This window comes from Phytophthora infestans, genomic scaffold (assembly GCF_000142945.1).
Source record: "Phytophthora infestans T30-4 supercont1.27 genomic scaffold, whole genome shotgun sequence".
In the NCBI taxonomy this organism is placed as follows: domain Eukaryota; phylum Oomycota; class Peronosporomycetes; order Peronosporales; family Peronosporaceae; genus Phytophthora; species Phytophthora infestans.
In genome coordinates this window covers 1082019-1094825 of record NW_003303732.1, presented here as the reverse complement: position 1 = coordinate 1094825, position 12807 = coordinate 1082019, and the positions used below count along the sequence as shown (strand labels likewise).

Below are 12807 nucleotides of genomic sequence, written 5' to 3'. Positions count from 1 at the left end.
CGAGCTACTGCATGTACATCTCGTACATCAATTGCTTTTCCCAGTAGTCGATAACGATCACGTGACTTCTTCAGTATGAACTTCATGTCGTCCTTCATCAAACAACATACACGATTACCATCCAACTGCTCAAAACCAAACATCCACCCATTCTTCTCAAGTAAATTTGAACTCAGCAGATTATCAGGTCCAGTTGGCGTGTGGACAACATCAGTCAACGTCAACACTTCCTCACATTGCGAAGCAAAATTCTTCACTTGAAGGCTTAACATCTACCATGCGTTCACCTTTTGGTTGTCCATCGAAATCCAGGAAATATATGCTCACGATCTGGCCGTGGGTTAGTCAGCAACTTCAAGTTTGTACATACATGTACATCAGTAGCCGTATCTAACACCCACTCCATGATCTGGGGTGTAGCTGACCGATTATCAATCACAGTCGCTCCAATCTTGCGCACGGCTAAGGCATCAACACTCTACTTTGTCTTTTCAATGTTATCGCCACGTTTATTTTGCCAACGTTTGGCTTCCATGCCAGCCGGAGGCTTTTGCCCCTGTGAACTCTCTCCAGACTTCTTATTCAGACAATGCGCACGAACGTGGCCCTGCTCTCCACATTCCCAGCAACCATCACTCTTCTGATCATCGCGGTCTTGGGCTTTCTTCTTTGGTTTTTTTCTCCCTCGAACTCTCTGCTTTTTGCTCCTCCCAGTGTTGCCATTGCCTTGGTTATTCGGGCTAGAGAAATTTCTCTTCGCCGAGCCTATACTAGCTCGAGGTAATTCACCAGCAACCTTGTCATCCAGAACTTGGTCCGCTCTCACGGCATTCATTACCTGAGCGGCAGTCGGCGCAAACTGATACGCACCAGGAGCAGCTAAGACAGCATAGTGTCGAGAAAATTGACGCACTACCTCACGATGCGTGCGTGATATATTATAAAGAAGAATCTCTGCAAACTCATCGTCACTGATCACTTTCCCATACTGTTGCAGCTCACGCTTCTGTAACTCCATCTCATGCAACCAGTCACTCATATTTATTGCATTGGTGTACTTATTGGAGTAAAGCTGCTCACATGCAAAGATGTAATTTTCATATTCCCGTTTTGTTTGCTTGTTTTCAAAATGGGTCCACATATCTCTCGCTGACACCTCGTGACAAACCATTTCTGCGTCAGTCTCAGGCACTCCACGTAATATTGCATCTCTCGCTGCATTATCCCGAGCATCAAATGCTGCTTGCGCAGGAGCATCAAACATCGGTCGCGTATCACTTTCATCAACCACTCCCCACAGACCAAGTCTTGTCAAGAATGTTTGCAATTGAACGGCGTACAAATCGAAGCTACCTTTCATGACCGGTGGTTTGTTCGAGATATCTTTAATCCCGAAAGAAGCAGCACCACGAGATTTTAGCGTAGCTCCAGAAGGAATCCCACTGTATCCAAATTGAATCGGCACATTACTCATACTGTAGGACGTTCCAGATCCAAACATGTAGCTGGAACCGAGGTTTGGATTCAATGGTGTAGCCGTCGATGAAGCCAATAACGGTGGTGCTCCACTGCTTGTACTGCATATTGCCTGCGAAAAGTTAAATCCGCCTTGCATGCCAGTGCGTATCATGCTCATTCCACTAGTAGAGATAATAGTAGCTCCGGTACTATGTGCAGCAGACGTAAACGCCACACTAGCAGCTCCCACCGCAGTAGAAGACGCCACACTAGCCGCAAATCCAGCAATAACTCCACTTGTGACTCCACACAAAGGAATAGAAGCAGACGCACTACTCGTTAGAGCGGCCGATGCCGTCGACGACGCTGGTGTATTTGATCCAGCCATCAAGAACAATGTCGAAGCCTTAGAGGACTAGCTCTCAAAGCTTCACGCGGTTGGGCTCATAACCTGTGACGTTTAGCGCAGGACTGGACCAACAAAGACACCGTTCGCCCACTCAGCGTATTTGGGATTGTGGGAGTTCTGTCTGGAAGAACAGACTCAGTTAATACTAGGCTAAACAATGCAATACTAAACTGCAGTAAACGTAGCAGCCAACGTCTTGGTCAAACAGGGACAAGTAAAGAGAGGATCACGAGACGCCTCAGCTGTCGTTGCTCAATACTTCACACATTCAACAAAGGCAGCGGCTCAGATGACAGGTGGCTGTCGTTGCGATTCGATAACCGCGAAGCGGATCGATTTGCGCCGGTTTGTGGTGGCATTTGTCGGCCCAGCACCGCAATGCCGCTTACACTTTCGTCCACTAAATTCCCACCCACGTCGCAAAACAGGCTGACGAATGCAAAGCGACGATAGATCGACCGCCTCAAGTTGTGGCCCACAAAGCCGACAATCCATAATTGAGCCAGGCCCATCTTGTTATGTGGGTACAAACCGTGTTTCAGCTACATCACACGCAACGATTAGCAACATCCTGTAGCAGGAACACCTACTCGATACAATACCATTGGAAGCTCTGACTACAAGTCCCACCTCACCGTACGGCTCGTTTTCCGGCCTTATATTGGGTCAGCTGGCTGGCAAAAAAACGTTTTACTATTGAATTTACGTGCAATGCGGATGAATCTGAATGTTTTCCACCTCTTTTTGTTGAAAACTTAAGAAGCAAACAGCAGATGTCACTGTATTATCATTTTTCAATTGACCTTGACAGAATGAGCCAAATCGATAGTTAAAATTCTCTGAATAACACTTTTTGTCATTTTGTTACCGTATTCCTTATGTGATTGGCGACGCTCGGTCATTGGCGACAAATCCAGCAGCCAATCAAATTGATTTAAATTTCGTGTCGTCGCGCTTTATGTGCTTAGCGACCAATTTTTGTTTTTAGCATAGTGAAAAAGAGCAGTATATTTCTAAGTTATCCTAGCGTTGGGAGGTCCGTCTAAGTCGTCCCCGCTAATCATAAGCGACCCGTATGTGTCTTGTTCGAGAAAAAAAAACACTGACTCCGTTGGTTAAACACCTAACAATTATTTGTTAGTAACCAAATGCATAAATTCCAGTTTCAAGCCTGTACTTCCAATGTGCATTCGTTTAATGATTTTGGCATGCGCGCGAGTAGCCATTCCTACACCTCCAGTCGTGACACTTGATTTTCGTATTTTAAACTGAAAGCTCGACATTCGGAGAAGAGATACACTTCCCGGCGGTGTATCAAGACGTGACAATCTCACGAGAAGTAGCTTTATAGCAACAGGTGTGGATCTCTCAGAACTATAAAGGTTAAGCCATTCGATTACTTCTATGTGGTCATTTCTTGCAGCTCTATTGATCGCCATGGAAGAACAGCCCTCCCTTCTATTCCTGTGAAGCCACTTAGCCACATCCAAGTGACCTTTTCCAGCTGCTTGGTCGATTGTCATGATGCGTGCACCCCTCGGTGCGATGTTTGTGTAGCCACTTCACCATGTCGAGATGTCTGTCGGCTGCAGCATTATCCATTGCTTCAGTCGTACAACCTACTCTGTTCTCATGGAGCCACTTGAGAATTGCCAAGTGCCTCTCTGATGCAACTCTATTCATGATAGCGTCCAGTTCAAAGGCTTCGTGTCTATTGGTCATTAGCCACTTAACCACTTCTAGATGACCATTTACAGCAGCAATCCTCAGAGCCTAGGGCCGCTTCCTCCCATTCCGTTTACTTTAAGAAAGTGGAGCCATTGAATCATTTTGAGGTCCCTTGACGTGCAGCTACGTCCATCGTGTCATCAAAGCAACGCTCGTGGGTATTTAAGCGGATCCATTGAACAATTATCAAAGGCCCTCGAAGACAGCAATGCCAAGGAGGTTAGGGCTCGTGTTATTCGCAAATTTCATCGTGAAAAGTACATCGAGTTGACCGTTCCTCGCAGCGGAAATAGATTATTTTCAATACAGAAAAGGATGGAATTCATTCCAAAAAAAGATGCTTTTCAATAGTGAAAAGGTGGTTTTAATGTACTTTGTCCCGTTTATTTGCATTACAGCTGTGTGATACAACATATCGATATTTTTTAGACATCCTAGTATGACACGAGGCGGCACATTCACCAGCAGACGCTGAACCGCAGTCATGAGCGACGATGAACAAGATCCAGAGGTCTCACCGCCTGAGGATGATACTGCTAACGTCGCACAGAGTTCATTCCGGTTTATCTCAACACATTTTACTGAAGGTGCAGCTGTTACTGCGCTACACAGTGTTGATACATCTGAATACAACCATCAACGCACGTATGGGCCGACAGAACATCGGAAGAGTGTCTACACTTGCATTTCGCATGAGGCGTGCTCTCGTCGTCTACGGATCCTTGAAATTTTATAGTTCAGCTCTACTGATTCTACAACGACTTCTTCATACGAAGCTGGAGCTAGTGGTACTCATAGCCAGTCGCTAACGCACCGAAAGAGGTCTGGTATTGACATGCAAATAAAACTAAAGGTGGATAGCATTCTTCAAGGTGGCGCAGGTCCAATACGATGCATACTTTTACTACAGAAGAAGTATAAACTTGACTCAACCATGATAGCAAACCAAACAGCTTCCAGTTCAAGGCAGCGACGGAAACATCACGTTGAGAAATGTGCCTCGCCGAGTTGTGGATTGGCCAGATTCTATTGGACCAAAATGTGTCTACAACTGGGCGGTTGAGTTCAACAATGGTGCTAGGCAATTGTTGGAAGTGGATCAATTGCCTGCGCTGATTCACAAGTGTCCTTACGAAGGGCTTAACGTTACATCGCGTCTTTTCTAGTCGAAGGACATCGTGGTGATAACCATAGTAGTTTCTAATACCACCTGTTCTGCATAATACATACAGAAGTATCGATTTATGTACGTTAAAACGGATGCTGACGGGGTGCCTGTGGTGGGTATCTACGTAATCGCTGTATGTACATTAAAACGGATGCTGACGGGGTGCCTGTGGTGGGTATCTACGTAGATGACATATTAGTGACAGCAATGAACAAAGTCAAAGTCAGCAAGTTCTTTGACGACATGCAGGTAGTGGAGCTGAAGGATCTGGGCATGGTGTCTAAGGTTTTGGGGATTACGTTTCGTTACGATGAGGAAAGTGGTTGGGCACTGAGTGAAGAACAAGTGTTCCAGGACTTCTTAGTCAGGTTCGAGCTGGACAAGGCGGCAGTACACTCACCAATATGCAGTGGACAAGACGGCAAGAAAACAGGAGATATTTTGCCAAGTGGAAATGCGGGAAGCCCGAGACGTCCATCAATACAGACATTTCAATCTTTGGTTGGGAACCTGCTGTGGGTTTCGAGATGCACAAGACCCGACATATCGTACGCCATACATCGAGTGACAAGGAGCGCTTATGCACCAACCGAAGCAGACTGGAGATTGGTTAAACGAATTGTCAAGTATATGACAAAACGAAGAAGTTATAGTTCCTGAAGAATGCGGATATAGAAGCTATAGGTGAAGCTTGTGTGTTGGTGGAGACGTTCAGTGACGCGGACTATGCGTCGAACAAGCAGGACAGAAGGTCAGTGACAGGAGGATTTATCATGGTAGCAGGTGCGATAGTGTCGGAAATGTGCAAAACGAAAACTAGTGTCGCTCTATCGACCTTGGAATATGAATCCCAAGCAGCATCGCAGACGACAGCAGAGATGCTCGGCAGTACGGAGTGTCTAAAGGAGATCGGGTTGAAACTACGTGAGCAGATGGTGCTTCACGTGGTTAACCAGGCAGCCATTGCTCAATTGGAGGGTGAAGATACCTCAGGACGTACTAAACATATCGACACAAGGCACAAGTTTGCGAAGGATTTCGTCAAGAAAGCAGTGCTGAAAGACGAATATTGCGAGTCCGTAAGAATGCGTGCTGATATCCTGACCAAACCACTCGCTGCATCAAGACTACAAGAGCTACGAGGGTTCGTGATGTTGTCAGAATAAATAGTACGAGAAGGAGTGTCGGAACTCGCAAGATATCCAGCATGGGATCAAAGAGCTTTTGAAGCGTCGCGGTGTGAGTGGGATGGCGATCAAGTGAGAAGAGGAGAAAGTAGTTACGAAATTCCTACAGAGAAGGAGAATGCATACTACACAATCATTAAATACAATCAGTCTTCAATCTACCACGCAGAGTACAAGCGATCAACAGATCGAGACATCAATAGTTAATCGGGAGGGCATTCAGGCATACGCTGTTGTAAGTCGATCGAAGCATCTATATATTTTATAAATTCAGAAACTGATTTTTACACTCAACTATCTATTAATACGCTAAAACATTCTTTTTCATCTGACTTAATATTTGTTACAAGCACGTCCAGCAAAAAATGCACAGTTCATACGGGTTGTGGTAACGTTCCAAAAATTGACAGAAAACTCGCTCTCAAACAATAGGTGCTGTACAATCATATCGGAAATACACCGTTTTTTACTTGCCAATATCGAGAACCTAAAATTGGTGTTTCATGCTTCAGGTGGGGTTATCAGAAAATTATTGCGCTTGGAACTATGGATGATATGGAGCACACGATATCCTTGTTTTTTGAAAAACTGGTAACCGTTCGATGGTACAGTAATCGTCGTTCGCTGTATGGCTTACGCTCTCTCTCAATCATTACTACGTACTAGTAGTACTACTACCGGTAGTAGTATTCAAGGGAATCCTGTTTCTACAATACCATCTTAGCACTAATGCTACTACACAAATCTTGAATATACTGTGAGGACTGAGCCATAAGTCGGAGTTGACTGCCACATGATCAGTACTTTCGTAGATCTGTAAAAACCAATTCCAGTTGTAAACACCAAAACCAAAGTCCCATTTCATTACGATATCTCTACGAAAACTTACGCAGCCGCACGACAAGTTTCCTCGTCGTCCTCTTTTTCACCGGCCTTCTTGACGCGTGGGATCATTCCCAACTGCATCTTGTTCATCACAATAACGTAGAAGAAGATATTGACGACCATAATTGCCGCCAGCGTGAAGAACATGTACTCGATATTGCCGTTGTTCAGGTCGGCCGGGATGTACTTGCCAAAGAGCAACACGATAATCGAGAGCAATGTGCTGCCCATGGAGTTGACGAAGAAGCCGAGAGCGATAGACGTACTGCGCATACTCTGCAGCACTTCAGAGTAATTGATATCATACGACGGAATGGCAATCATCACTCCAGCTAGCGCCACAAGCAGATACTGGGGGATTGCTGTCCACCACGGGATGTCATTCATCACCTGGCTCCCGTCGTCGTTGATCATGAACTGAGTCAAGCCATTGGAGTCCACGTACGTGAGTGGGGAAGTGCTACGTCGAATGGTCTCGTAGCATCCCGTCCAGATCATCGCCACAAATGCTGTACAGTATCCCGCTAGTACTTTACCGTACCGACTCGCAGGCTTGCCAGCGTATTTCTCGTACAATGGGTACACTACTTTTTCCATTAACGGAACGAAGATTAAAACACCAATGGGGTTAAACATCTGCACGGTAGGGCCAGGCATTTGAGACGAGAAGGGGCCACTACCAAGACGCGTATCGGTTTGCTGGACGATCGACTGGTTGTTACCGCGCTGGTTCTGGCACACCCACCAGAAGACGTTGAACGCATTAAAAGGTAGAATGCGGACTACCTGCTTAACACTACGGGTTCGAATCGACCACCCACCGTGTCTTTGGCGGATTCCATGAATTCCGAACTTTTACCAAAATAGACCCAGAGAATTGTGGCAACTACGATCATGACACCACAAGCGTACGAGATGTTGTGGCCCACTTCGCCGTGATCCGACAGAATCGACGCCAGGATGTTGAGTAGGAACGCAGCAATGTACAGAATTGTACCCAACACGACCATCTGAGCATCGAAGTTCTTCTTGGCGTGATCAAGTACGATTTTGATCACTAGAGCCACCGACTGCTTGGTTGCGGGTATGTTCACGTAACGATTGCGGGTAACCCAGAGCAAAATTACAAAAATGACCAACATGACGAAGCCCACGAGGTACACACTGACGTAACCATAGTCGGCTGGGATGGCACCGAAGCCATGGATTGACACGGACGGGAACACGGCGTAACCAATGAAAGCTCCGATGTTGGCAACCCAGTACTGGATACTGAAGAAGAGAGCCTTCTCTGAGGATGGGGCGGTAGGGGAGAACTGGTCGCCTCCGTACGAGATCACAAGCGAGCGTAGACAGATCTGAGAGACTGCAACACCCAGGAACAGGCCGATATTGAAGATAGCTTTGCTGACTCCAAGATGGTTGTCTAGGACTACCGGTAGGGCGGCGATCACGAGGAACAGGAGACCGAACGAGTCCAATGTAGCGGCTGACAGTAGCGTCTTGAACTTGCCCAGACGTTCGTCAGCGATGTAGCCAGCAACGATACACATGAACTGACTGAAGGAATCGTACGTGAGTTTCATGGAAGTGGAGCCTTTGTTGGACCAGCCCAACTTCTGGAAAAAGTTCTTGAGCGACTGGCCGATAGCGAAGCTAGTGACTTCTTCACATGCTGTGAGGATCAGCAGGAAGATACACACGTGTTTAAGGACATTGGCAGCGTATCGAACAGGGCGTTCGTCCCATAGTTTGGTGTTGATGTAACCCGTTACGGACGGTGTTAACTGCGGCGTGAGTATTGGCGATTGCACTTTGGACATCTTTGAACGTGAAGGCGAAAGCGAAAGTGATTTGAGCTCCTCGCAATTCACTTGACGCTTCTCTGGGAGTTCCTCTCTACATCTCGACGACTAGCAAGTCGACCCCGCTCACACGTGTTGAAGTGTAAGCAGATTTAGGGCATTTCATTGGTTAGTGAGGGTTCACGTAGGACCAATCGAGCTCCTTTTCAGAAAAACGTTATTTTGGGCGATCATTTTCAAAACAGTGTCCTGTACCACACGCTGAGAGACTACGCCGCCATGATTTTTTAAGATACATGTAATTCCGTACGAAGATCGTGTGGTGACTCGAGAATCTGAAAGCTGTACTGTAGAGTCTACAAGGACATTCGCCTCGTTTGCCTTCCACCTATTGGTGGTCCCAACATCGGAACGCGTGTTTCATGTACCGAGCTCGTGATACACATGGTGTTTCATTGTCCAATTTGCAAGACGTGCACTATTTGTGCTAGTCGCTTGCAATAAATTATAGTACATGTAGTAGCTTTTAACAGTAATCCAACAATTCTTCAACCGTGAACCTCCTCACACTTAAAATTAAATCAAACCTAGGTCGCAAGCTTCGGGCGAAATGCGAATCCGACGCAGTCCGCGTCAGCCTAATAGAGCGTTGTGATCTTCCTATGCGTGTGCTCCATCGATCAGCCATGTAAGCCGAATTGCATACGTGCAATTTCTGTGGTCACGGTGACCATCTTCCTAGTCGTCCATGTTGAAGTGGAAAACATACGTGAGACCGTCCTCATCATCGATTCGCTATCTGGTACCCAATCAAATCACGCAATAGCTATTGCGATGGTTCTGCAGTTAACACAACCTTGAAGTGTCTATGGGATCACTGGGCAGCCACATACAACGTAGACCGGTCGCCGATGCGCATTGGCGATTCCAAAGACCCAATCGGAATCAGCTGAGCGGGATATGTCATTAAAACCTCACCGAGACGCTCAACGCATCTTCGATGAGGGTAAAAACAAGAATTTGACGGTCTCATCTTCCTCGTGTGGACGACTAGCTACATATCGTTCGCAGTGCATACTCAACTCTCAAGTACGTGGCGACTGGTCTGACATGGCTGCAGCCACAAAATAACGCAGATACGCCTGAGCACACAAGAGCTCGTACGTCGGAGTCATTTCTCAATTTGAGGATCACCAATCGACCATGGCGCCTCAACACCAGAACGACACGAACAAGACAACCGCCAAGCTGGTAGCTATTAAAAACGCACTTAACCAAGAGGTTGAGCACTACAAGTTCGACCATCCGGAACTACTCAGCGTGTACCCCGAAACCAAGTTCGATCCGATCCCCGTGCTCCCTGTGGAGGACCGTGCACTCAAGGCCGACCCGACGTTCAAGAACCTACTGACGGACGCAACGGTGACGCACCTGGCGCCCAAGATCGGAACCGAACTGTCGGGGATCCAGCTACACGAACTTTCGAATGTGCAACGTGACGAATTGGCGCTGCTGATCGCGCATCGAGGCGTCGTCTTCTTCCGTGACCAGGAGGTCAACATCGAGCAGCAACTGGAGCTCGGACGCTACTACGGTCCTCTCCACGCACACCAGAACTTGGGTCATCCCAAGGATCACCATGAGGTTGTAGTAGTGGAGAACTCGGTAGAGACGAGCGAGGGATTCCTCAAACGCCAAATGTACGACCCTTTCAACGCGTGGCACAGCGACGTGTCCAATGAGCGTCAACCTCCGTCATACACGAGCTTCAAGGTGCTCACGAACCCCCCAGTCGGCGGGGACACGTTGTGGGCTTCAGCCTCCGAAGCGTACGATCGCTTGACTCCTCCAATGCGTGAGTTCATTTCTGGACTCACAGCGATCCACACGGGCATTGTAAGTACATTGTATTACTGGTATATGTAGGCGCAGTTATCTTATGTTTTTTTAATGGTAGCCTCAAGCTACCGCGGCTGCAGCTCGCGGACAGACGATTCGTCGTCCACCGGTAGAGTTCGAACACCCGGTAGTGCGGACCCACCCGGTTACTGGACGTCAAGGCCTCTACGTGAACCCAGCGTTTACGACGCGTATTGTGCAGCTCTCTAAGGCGGAGTCTGGTGAGGAATTTTTTTCATTGTCATATTTTTTCTCAAAAGTTGAGCTGCTGACATACGTAATATTTTGTGTAGATGCCGTGTTGAAACTTCTGTATCAGCATGCTACGGAAGGTCACGAGTTCCATGTGCGTTTCAGCTGGACGAAGAACGCGGTGGCCATCTGGGACAACCGTTCTACTTTCCACTACGCGACGTTTGACTACCTGCCGGGAAATCGCCATGCTATCCGTGTGACGCCTCATGGCGAAGTCCCGTACTTTGATCCGAAAGCTGTGACCCAGTAATCAACGTGAGTATCGGTAGCAGAAGAAGAACTATGTGAAGGTTGACGTTTATTATGAAGCTCAAGCATATAACATGTTTGTTTTATAAGCAAACGATCGCGAACTAGTATCGATGTACTTAATTTTAAAAATTGATTGAAAAACGACAAAAGCGTTGAAATGCACAATAAATTTTCACGAAAATAATTAAAGGTAAACACTGGATACAGAAGAGACATTTGGCTATCAATTTGATCGAAGAAGAGGTGCTTTATGCCAAAACCCTCCTGTACTTTACGCTACAGAAATCTGCCTGAATAAGGAACGCCTGATATAAATTAAGAAAGAGATTGCATAAGCTGACAATTCCCTAGCTAGAAACAGACTATGATATCGGATTGTGTGCATGTATTGAATTAAGTTAGGATAAATGAAGATTCGACTTTTGAATGAGACCAGAGTGTGCTGAATCGTGGAAGCGCTCACTTTAGACCATGCAGCCTCGCACCAGAGCAGTGCAGTTAGCTGGTCGACGTTGTACTGGTTGCCGAGACCTTCGCCTAGGCGATCCAATACGAACATCATTTTTTGCGATAAGATGTAGTGTTTAATGCTATTGATGATTCCCTGATCCAGCGTCTGGATCTTGGCGGTGGTGTTCGGGAGTAGCTTCTCAACACGGACATTACTTAGTGGACGCAGTCGGCTAGTGAGCTTGAATGTAAATGTAGGAATGAAGTTCGGCAAGTAGGGCTTGAAGCGAAGGAGGATCACCTACTGCGCGACATTTTTAAATTGAAATCAAAGTCAGTGCCTGGATTGTTTTGTCAGTACCTTGCCCATCACTATCCCATCTCCCTAAATCTTTCCTGACTATAAAAATTGCGAGGTTATTAATTGAAACCCCGTTCCTTATTCAGGCAGATTTCTGTATCCGGAGTTGAAACGGGTGTTAGGGCTGTAATTTCGAGCTCGTTGACAGGTGTAAAAAAAATACTCTGAAGTACTAACGAGTTGTCTGAAGAATACATAATCGCTGTTTGGTAAAACTCTGAATGGGTTTTTGACCGAAGTGGTATTGTGCATTCTACTTGAAATTTCCATGCGCGGTTTTGTGATTGAGCGCGCAATAGCGCCATTGACCTCCGATAGTGCGAGCGGATTTGTCTTAAGTTTGGGTCCACTTAGGTACGATTGACTACCATTTAAGTACGATTTGGGCCGTTCAAAAATAGCAGGAAATCTGTAAGACTAGAAAAGCAAATTTGGTCGGAATTCACAATTGTCAAAGCAGCTAATATGTAAATCGCTGCGTTTTTGGGTTGAGAATAGTAAAAAAAAAACAAATAATGAATGGTCGCCAGTTATCTATATAAGAGCCCATGATCCGGTAGACAGTGCATAGGAAAATTCATCTTCTCCGTGCACATGTAGTATACGAACTCGAGCACTAACCACCGCATTAACTCCGAATAGTGTAAAGACCTGGACAACCACGGAAGAATCTTCGGCAGGTGTCACCTCAAGTTGTCTCTCGAATTGACGTTCATTAGATGAGCTAGATTTTACCGGTATCACGACGAAGGTGCTCGGTCCTCTTAATGCCAACTTATGTGTTATACTGGAAATGTAGCGCCTCGTCTTGAAGAGGGAGGATAAGATGGCTAGGAAAAGGGCACAATAGTAGAATCGATGCCAGTGAAGTTGCTATATTCGAAGCTCATTGAACGATTTCATCGTTGCCAGTGATTTTTTCAATATTTTTATTAATGCTTCTAAACTAC

At 46.3% G+C, this 12807-nt stretch overlaps 4 protein-coding genes across 4 annotated transcripts; 1 reads left to right on the top strand and 3 right to left on the bottom strand.

Moving 5' to 3' along the window:
* Positions 1-800: 800 nt before the first annotated feature.
* PITG_12759 (uncharacterized protein) lies at positions 801-1171 on the bottom strand (the record flags this gene model as incomplete). Its single annotated transcript, XM_002900101.1, has 2 exons — positions 801-838; positions 910-1171. The coding sequence occupies 2 exons, from the start codon at positions 1169-1171 to the stop codon at positions 801-803; spliced, it is 300 nt and encodes a 99-aa protein (XP_002900147.1).
* Positions 1172-6835: 5664 nt separating this feature from the next.
* PITG_12758 (Proton-dependent Oligopeptide Transporter (POT) Family) lies at positions 6836-8658 on the bottom strand (the record flags this gene model as incomplete). Its single annotated transcript, XM_002900100.1, has 2 exons — positions 6836-7621; positions 7705-8658. 2 exons carry the CDS (start codon positions 8656-8658, stop codon positions 6836-6838), a joined length of 1740 nt encoding a protein of 579 aa, XP_002900146.1.
* Positions 8659-9843: 1185 nt separating this feature from the next.
* Positions 9844-11044, top strand: PITG_12757 (alpha-ketoglutarate-dependent sulfonate dioxygenase, putative; the record flags this gene model as incomplete). Its single annotated transcript, XM_002900099.1, has 3 exons — positions 9844-10536; positions 10598-10760; positions 10833-11044. 3 exons carry the CDS (start codon positions 9844-9846, stop codon positions 11042-11044), a joined length of 1068 nt encoding a protein of 355 aa, XP_002900145.1.
* A 273-nt stretch (positions 11045-11317) lies between these two features.
* Positions 11318-11866, bottom strand: PITG_12756 (uncharacterized protein; the record flags this gene model as incomplete). The annotated part of the gene is made up of 3 exons (XM_002900098.1): positions 11318-11336; positions 11532-11797; positions 11858-11866. 3 exons carry the CDS (start codon positions 11864-11866, stop codon positions 11318-11320), a joined length of 294 nt encoding a protein of 97 aa, XP_002900144.1.
* Between the last annotated feature and the right edge of the window lie 941 nt (positions 11867-12807).